The sequence below is a fragment of the Tarenaya hassleriana genome, unplaced genomic scaffold (assembly GCF_000463585.1).
Source record: "Tarenaya hassleriana unplaced genomic scaffold, ASM46358v1 Cleome9, whole genome shotgun sequence".
In the NCBI taxonomy this organism is placed as follows: Eukaryota; Viridiplantae; Streptophyta; class Magnoliopsida; order Brassicales; family Cleomaceae; genus Tarenaya; species Tarenaya hassleriana.
Genome location: NW_010971389.1, coordinates 1,629,374 through 1,637,542, shown reverse-complemented (window position 1 = coordinate 1,637,542; position 8,169 = coordinate 1,629,374). Strand labels below are relative to the sequence as shown.

Here is an 8,169-nt window from a genome sequence, read left to right as displayed (position 1 = left end):
ATTCTCTCCTTTTTGTATCTCTGTGTGTGTGTGAATGTAGCTATATTATATGGTTTGTTTGAATATAACTAGTTACGTCAGCATGACGAACTGGTTCATGTTTCTGCTCTCATGTTTAATTTCAATTTCTATGTTTAGAATTTCTTTGGTTACCCCTTTTTAACTGGAAAACGTTGTACAAATACCGAATAACAGCCCAGCGTATAAATAAATTAGTAGAGATATGCCGTGGTACAATAATAAAAATGCACGAATTGATAATTATTAACAATTTGATTAATGTTATAACCTCCTACATTTTTTCCTAATTATCCTTTTAGTTATCTTATTTGGTAGTAATTTTTAATTATTTTGATTTTTCTCTCCTCATTTTAATATTTTAATTAAAACATAATTCCAAACACTCAAAAGTCTTTACTTTTTAGGGTTTAAAGTTATAGTTAAATTTAGAGGTAGATGTAAATTAGAAATTAACAAGTGAGAAAAAATAAAATTAAACAAATTATCAAATGATTTAATAAGATGATTAGATGATATTTAGAAAGTATTTCTATTGACATCTTTACCAATTAAAAAAAACATGGGTTGCTTACTTATTACGGTGCATTTCTGAACATTATTTTATGTAATGGGGGAATTTTCCAAAATTTAAAGAAAAATATAAGAAAGCATTAGGGTGGAAGTTTCTAGAAGGAAGAAAGAACCGCTTTCATTATTCACGAGCTTGCTCGTCGACGCTCGGAAATCGGCCAAGATCGGAGAAAGTAGAAAGAAAATGGTGAACCTTGTGCTTGAGATCTCCGCTGACCTCGAGAATCTCACAAATCTTCAACCCAGTGGCGGCTGCGACGATCCTGAGTTCCCTTTCTTCTTCAAGGTTCGCGAATCCTTCTTCTTCGATTCTGTCTCAGGCGTCGTTTCCTACTTCGAATTTTTGCTGGTTTTTTGTTGGATTTCCTGTTGATTGAGCTTCAAATGGAGGATTCTGGTTTGTTTTCATCGGTTTCTTCCTCTTAGGCTTAGCGTTGTTCTTCTTTTTTCCGCTCCTTCCATTGACTTTCTTATGGGTTTTATGTTTTGCATTTGCTTCTTTTACATCATCGGATGCTGGAGTTGTTTTCTTCTCGATCAATTCGTTGGGAATTGGCTGAAACTGACGTGCGTATTTGTTTTCCTGTTTGAGCATCAATGTTGGATTGCGAGGTTTAGGTCTTGCTTTGTTTACAGATGTTAGATTCCGTCGGAATTTCCTGATGTTTATTCAGACAGTATAGCCGAAGTATCACGATGGGAAACTTTCAGATTATGTCACAGATTTCTCAGGCAGAGCTGAATTGATCATTGTTTTTTCTTCTTCTTCTTCTTCAGTGCTTCAGCATCGGAATGACAGCTATTCCGCAAGCTTCTGTTGCTATTCTCCAAAGTTTATCTGAGAAAATATTTTGCATTTGCTTAGTTGCTAACAGTCTAGTTGTCCGTCGTGTGTTGAGTCCGAGTGTTGTTCTTGTTGCTCTCCTTGTCCGTTAACACTGCGGTGGTGATGCAATGAATGATGCTTTCAGCTTTGTGTGCGCCTCGTGTGTGGGTGCGCGTGCGTGCATCAACTTATATACTCTTCCGGTTGGGTTTTGCTTTTATGACGATATAAATTGTGCATTTGTGACCGGTGTTACTATTGCTTGTCTTTCTCTTCTCTATGCAAACTAAATCGTTATTTTGTGCTCTCTTGGCACAATATGGCTGTATTCTTCTGAATTTTAGTTGAGATGTGGAAACTGCGGGGAGATGACCCCAAAAGAAACATGTGTGACCTTGGGTGAGACAGTTCCTGTTCCTGGTAGCCGGGGTACTTGTCATCTTGTACAGAAGGTAATGGGTGATCTTAATCTTTCTTGAATCATTAGTTATGTATGTTGTAATAGCAAAATTCCTGGAGGTCAATATGGTTATTTGATTGTTTTGCTGGAAAGATGTAGCTTGGTTCTCCTTGCTTTCACATAATGCCATGCAGATAAATCATGGCTGAGTTGCATTTTTTAATTAATGAAGTTTAAAGAATCGAGCCGGTGATAATAATAGATATGGTTCCGCTGTCGTCATAAGGGAGAAAAACATTTGCAGCAATCATTGAATTGCTCTTCCGCTTCGTATACCTTTTTAATTTCGGTTCATTTCAATTATTTGCGTCAATGGCAATATTTAACTGGATGGAAGTATACTAACTGAGAATCTCTGTGTTTCGCCTCTTTATCTACTTGCAGTGTAAGTTCTGTGAAAGGGAAGGGAACGTGACAATGGTTCCAAGCAAAGGCCGACCATTAACTCAAGAAGACACCGAAGCAGGGAAGTATGCCCCTGTAATGGCGTTCGACTTCCGCGGCTACGAACCCGAGGATTTCGTGTTTGGTGATGGCTGGAAGGCTGAATCTGTAAGTCAATACTTTGTTCTCGATAATCAGCAGCGCTACTCTAGTCTAGCCCCATTGATGCATTCCGAAACCGTCATTGACCATTGATGGTTTGGATTTGCAGTTAGAGGGAACCAAATTCGAAGGCATCGATTTGTCGAGCGGAGAATTCGCAGAGTACGACGAGAAGGGAGAGTGCCCTGTAATGATTTCGAACCTTCGTGCAAGATTCAGAGTCGTCAAATAAATAGAAGGGGGGGGGGGTTCTCTCAGGAAAAAAAAAAAACTAGTTTCTGGTTCTTCAGTGGATTTCTCTACTAATAAGTTGGCGTTGGCATAATCTCTCGCTTTGGTGGATTTCGCTACTAGTAACTTCAGCTGTAAAAGTCACCCCCAGTTCCAAAGTTTGTCGTTGTCGAATCAATTTAGGAGTGGGGAATCTGGTATTAAGTTTGGTCCAATTGGTATATGTATGGTTCAGTATCGGTTTATCGGTATCGGCGGGTGGTTTCGTATTCGGTTTGGCTTCAATCGACAATCAGTATCAGTTGTGCAGATTCCCATAAATTCTTCTAAATAACCCCAAATCTTTGTATCTGAGAGAGTTCACGTCGAGATTAGAGATGGGTGGTTTTGCAGAATTTGAAGTGTTCTGTCGATGTTTTTTTCTCAACTGAAGTCCACAGATTCTAAACACAACAAATATCATAATATTTACGTCGGCATCACTTCTATAGACCTTTGTACATTGGTAACCCGATACACACGCAACGAAAGGCTATCCAAATAAACCAGAGGCTATTTAGAAAGAAGAACAAAGGGAGGGAAATAGACAGTCATCCCACATTGGGATTTGTGGTGAAATGAATAAACATATACATACATGGATGGATGGCATCAGTACGTAGTAAGATTCAAATTCAAGCGCTGAATCCACGGCGAAGAGAGCTCCAAGGACCAGCAGGAAGAGTCGGGCAGGCCTGAGCGGCAGCGTCCTCCATCTGCGTCACCTGTACACCGGCGTTGCATATGTTCGCTATGGACCTCATGTGTTTCATTCCGTATTGAGACAACGATCCACAGTGCCTCTCAAAAGCTCTCACCTGTTACATATATATATATATACATAACCACAAGTACAAACAATGTGGTAAATGTGTCTCTCTTACCCTGAAAGTTCAAAACTTCTTAATCAACGTAGAGAATTTGAAGTATGGGGCTTGATGTGATGTGATGTGGATAAACCAGTTGCATTGTAAGAGAATTGAGTTGGGCTCCGCTCTCTTTTTTCTCATGGTGCAACAAAAGCAAGAACATGAATTTTTTATGCAAGTGGAGTGAATTCCAAAACGATTTTTCCATTTTTGTGTAGAAATCGTATGAGATGATTCAATGATGTGAAGGGATTTCATGGTGTCAGTAACAAGTTGACGGGGCAAGGAATATTTACCATGGTTTTAAGGCAGTCCCAGTCATCGACAAGCGGCTGACCAGAAGGCCGGACATGATCTAGCACCTCGGGACCTTTTATCATTCCGAATAAGAGTTTTCCTATGAGTTTTACGCTGTTATCGATGTGCAGTCTGTGAGCCATGGCTTCAAGGACTTCCTTCTGAGCTTGAACTTTTCTGACAGAGCCTTCTGGTGCCTTGCGGTACTGTGCAGGAACAATTATAAAAAACAAAGAATCATTTAATCAGCCGTATCTACAACTGTGAAATAGCTTCTTTCACACCGATTTCATAAATGGAAACACAAAGCAAAATTGTATATTTCAGATGTAAGGTAAGGGATGAGTAAGAAAGGAAAGAACCTTATCCCAGAAGTGAACAAGATCGGCGTCCCGCTGATTTGTGACTCTTGAAGGTAGCTTCAGTGAATTCTCCTCCACAAAGGTAAAGTTATCGTTTGCCGGGTTTGTTCCCATGTAAAGGTAGAGATGATCCTTGCTAAGTCCTATATCCCCAAACTGCATGACATGAGAACCATAAGCAGCGCCAACATTCGCTGTCCTCCTTTTGACCTGCAAACATAAATACGGGAAATCAGACACATTTCTTATAAGAAAAGAACTATAACAACTATGCCCAGTTCATCTTATGGTCTAAAGAACATCACTTTCCAAACTAAGGAAAGTCCCGGAGAAGTCACTCTCCCTCAAAGGCTTTTTCATGGAATCACATGTTACACCCAGCATGTGAAAGCTTACCAGTTCATATTGCTGGTGCAAACTCTCTGTCCGTAAATTGTGTAAGCCACTGTTCATAGAATCAGATAATTAGACACCATATATTGAGATTCTTAGTGAATACTAAACACTAAGTTTAACACATTCGGAATCCTGTTTTCCCAAGCATAGAACTCCTTTAGCAACAAGGATGTATACTACGGTTCTTTAGTTTACCTGTCCTCCATCCAGGCAACACTGTATAAGTCACCCAAACAGGTTTCATATTCCGGCGGAGGGCTAGGATCCTCCCCAGGGCAATAGGTGCCCCAGCTGCTTTCCTCCGCATTTGATGCAGTAGTGGCATAGATATTCAAACCTTCTGGAAGAAGACCTTGGAAGATACTTCCAGATTCACAGGCCTCGAGATAAAACACCTGCAGTTTTTTTTTTTCCATTTTGCTTAGGAAATAATAGTTTTTTTCAAGCCCATCATCAAGGGAAAACACAAAAGAGTCGCAGAAGGAGGTAATCACTTACCATGCTTTTATAGGTCCCAGAAGCATGTTTTTTCTTAAGGGTATCGATGAGGTCTTTTGCATACAGGTAAGGGGAAGTTGGCATCCCTGCAGATAAAAATGAAGATCAAACCATCAAATTTTGTCAGGAAAAACACAGCATCACAGACACAGAGGTTAACTGACAATCGCAATGGAACGCCATTGGAGATGACTTAAGGTGTAACAGGTGAAAACTCGTGAAAGAAAGGAGAAAAAGCAACTGAAACTTGCATAAGGTATTAAGGTGTTACACAAGTAACAATCAATAGAACTCACCAAGCACTCCTGGCCCACCATGGTCCGTGTAGTATATGAAGATATGGTCATTTGGACCACTATCCACAACCTTCCCACTACCTCCTTTGAGTGCAGTTTTATTCCCAAGGATCACAGCAAACAAATTATCCACATTCACTTCATCTCCAGTGTAGTCCTTACCATATAAATTCAAATTTCAACCAAGTAAGGCGCATACCCATTACAAAAAAAAAATCTCACGAATCGAAACCAAGACTAAATCCAAAGAAATCAAACCTTGGGAACACCCTCGTAGACATCTTCTCCATGAGGACTGTTAATAATGATTCCTGGTCTTGGGTTCTCTTCATTGTTTGCAATATCATCATACATGAAAACCACAATGTTCTCCTCTTTCAATCCACCTTTCTTTAGAAGTTGATATGCATGACAAACATCGGCCTGAAATATTGGAAATCACAAGTCTGACAAAGCCTCTATGAATTCAAGCTACACAAAACTCACAAATGCTAAGAACAATAATCATCGGAATTAATCCAGGAACAGAATAATACAAATGCAACATCCACTGGGATTCTTCCATTCGAACCCTACAATAATTTGCAAAGACTAACAACTACTTCGCACCAAAACTCAAACAGAACAACTCAGCTGAAAATTCACATCAGTGTTCCTGATAACCAATCCGCATATCGCAAAATACACACTATGATAATGCATTTAAAACGTTAAAACAAAGAGGCATAAAAACACAGGCGTGCAATCACAAGCAAAATAAAAAATCTCCGCGAGAGAAGTATCCTGCAATCAAACAGAGAATCGCGTCAAAGAATACCTGATGCCTGTAATTCCAATATCCATTAGATCCCGCGACGAGAACAGCCCATCTCGTTCCGACAGTCGAACCATCGTCGCCGGAATCAGCGGTCCTGGTCGGTCTGAAAAAACTAGAAGATTCCGACGGCAGTTTAATAACGTCACCAGGAAGATCTCTTCTGCCGGAGACGGCGGAGACGGCGACGGAGAGGATGAGAACGATAACGTAAAAGTCGCCGGCGAAAAACTTCATTGTAGTTTACCGGCGAATCCGACGTGGATAAGAATCTTTCTATATCGCCGGGGCCTATTATATAATGAATCTTATTGATGGGGATATGAAACGGTTGTTGCCGTGGTTGTTTATATAAACACGCAAAATTATTTTTAAATTCACTTTTCACCCTAAAGTATAATGTTATTTCATTTTCCCCCAACATTTTAATTTGTGGATATCCATTTTAATAGTTGGTATTTGTTATCTTAGATTCTATTAAAAAAAATCCGATTTGAAAAATTATAGTATTCTATTTTTCTTATCTGAAATTAATGGTGTTATTATTAATAATTATATATTATTTTATTATAATTATTTGATTTGGTTTATTTTTTAGTATATTGGAATTGAAATGAGAGATAGTATTAATAGTTATGTCTATATAAAGAGATAACTTTGTAATTGAAGATGGATCATCTTACATATAATCCACCATATGATGTCTGATTAGATTTGAGTGGAAAAGGAATAACGTATCCAATTAAAATTATCTAATTAACCCTTGATTTTTGTGTTAATTCGAAAATCCTATATAAGGGACCATTATCATCATTTTGGACACTAGAAACGACATTATACATGGGCTGATTTATTTGTTAATGAGTGGGGGCATGGCCCCACTAAATTACTTAAATTTTGTCTAGTTTCCTTATAAAATTAAAAAATAATTAAATAATATTTATAGATGCTCCATTCCAAAAATTTGTTTGCCCCCACTATTTTTTTCTTCATTTATCTCAATTTCTTTCTAATCCCACATTTTTTTATTTAGTATTTCTTTCTTAAAAGTTAGGGTTAGGTTACTTAATACATATTTTCTTTACATTTTTATCTTTTTTTATTTCTACATATAATTCTTTAAAAAAACATCAAAATATTAAAAATATCTACAATTAATAGAATTTAAATTCTATAAATATTATGATTTTAGTTTTAAGGAAATATTATTTTTCTTCATTTTTTTCTATATTTTGATCATATTTATTAATTTATTATTTATATATTTATTTAATTTTATATTTGACTTGATAGAAAAACTAGTGAATAATTTTTTAAACGAAATTTTGCATCGATATTCGTTTCCAAATCAGTAATGTATCAAATTTTAAATTAATCTTTTGATATATGAACAAATTGATTTGGATTATTTGTTTTTAAATCATGTTGATAAGATGTAAATATTTAGGAATTTATCAATCATGTGGTCATAACTTTTCAAAAAGATATAAAATAGATTTAAACTATTTAATTCAATCTAGTTTAACATTTATTGGTTAGAATATAACATAAATGATCCATTTGCACATACTGTTATTAATTTATAATTTCAATAATTTAATAATCGATATAAAAAGGTGTATTCATAACTGTTAATTTGTATTACAGTTTTAAATTCTATTGACTCATTTTTTGATTTTAACATTTCAAATTTAATGAAATTGAGTGAATTTTATATAAATATTTCAGTTTTGAGAATAGATTTTATCGAAAAAATTTATTTTAAACAATTACAAATAAAAATATTATGTATAGAGTTAAAAAATTAAAAAACTATAGCATTTAGTTGTAAAATGTAAATATTTTTTAGATGATATATATTTATTATTTTTTTTATTTTATATATATTTTAATTGTGCCCCGTTAATTTTTTGTTCTGGATCCGCCACTAACGATATATATATA

At 36.2% G+C, this 8,169-nt stretch overlaps 3 protein-coding genes across 3 annotated transcripts in view; 2 read left to right on the top strand and 1 right to left on the bottom strand.

Annotated features, from left to right (window-relative positions):
- Positions 1-142, top strand: part of LOC104803800 (protein EARLY FLOWERING 3-like) — a 4,552-nt gene extending 4,410 nt beyond the window's left edge. The window contains exon 5 of the mRNA XM_010527856.2: positions 1-142. The gene's annotated coding sequence lies outside the window, so the exon portion shown is untranslated.
- A 538-nt stretch (positions 143-680) lies between these two features.
- LOC104803799 (UPF0587 protein C1orf123 homolog) lies at positions 681-2,967 on the top strand. The gene is made up of 4 exons (XM_010527855.2): positions 681-877; positions 1,762-1,869; positions 2,262-2,429; positions 2,533-2,967. The coding sequence occupies exons 1-4, from the start codon at positions 776-778 to the stop codon at positions 2,653-2,655; spliced, it is 501 nt and encodes a 166-aa protein (XP_010526157.1). The 5' UTR covers positions 681-775; the 3' UTR covers positions 2,656-2,967.
- Positions 2,968-3,098: 131 nt separating this feature from the next.
- LOC104803798 (vacuolar-processing enzyme gamma-isozyme-like) lies at positions 3,099-6,531 on the bottom strand. The gene is made up of 9 exons (XM_010527854.2): positions 6,229-6,531; positions 5,670-5,834; positions 5,412-5,568; positions 5,116-5,201; positions 4,813-5,012; positions 4,618-4,666; positions 4,222-4,431; positions 3,859-4,065; positions 3,099-3,511 (listed from the first exon to the last, which is right to left on the bottom strand). Exons 1-9 carry the CDS (start codon positions 6,460-6,462, stop codon positions 3,329-3,331), a joined length of 1,491 nt encoding a protein of 496 aa, XP_010526156.1. The 5' UTR covers positions 6,463-6,531; the 3' UTR covers positions 3,099-3,328.
- Positions 6,532-8,169: the final 1,638 nt, after the last annotated feature.

What these genes read in the sequence shown, in the direction of transcription:
- LOC104803798 (XM_010527854.2), bottom strand. Translation starts at nt 6,462, where the DNA reads ATGAAGTTTTTCGCCGGCGACTTTTACGTTATCGTTCTCATCCTCTCC. An exon ending in ATTGGAATTACAGGCATCAG is followed by an intron (nt 5,835 to 6,228) that starts GTATTCTTTGAC and finishes CCAATATTTCAG; the next exon opens with GCCGATGTTTGTCATGCATA. An exon ending in GTTGCCTGGATGGAGGACAG is followed by an intron (nt 4,667 to 4,812) that starts GTAAACTAAAGA and finishes TTCTATGAACAG; the next exon opens with TGGCTTACACAATTTACGGA.
- LOC104803799 (XM_010527855.2), top strand. Translation starts at nt 776, where the DNA reads ATGGTGAACCTTGTGCTTGAGATCTCCGCTGACCTCGAGAATCTCACA. An exon ending in AGTTCCCTTTCTTCTTCAAG is followed by an intron (nt 878 to 1,761) that starts GTTCGCGAATCC and finishes TCTGAATTTTAG; the next exon opens with TTGAGATGTGGAAACTGCGG. An exon ending in ATGGCTGGAAGGCTGAATCT is followed by an intron (nt 2,430 to 2,532) that starts GTAAGTCAATAC and finishes TTGGATTTGCAG; the next exon opens with TTAGAGGGAACCAAATTCGA.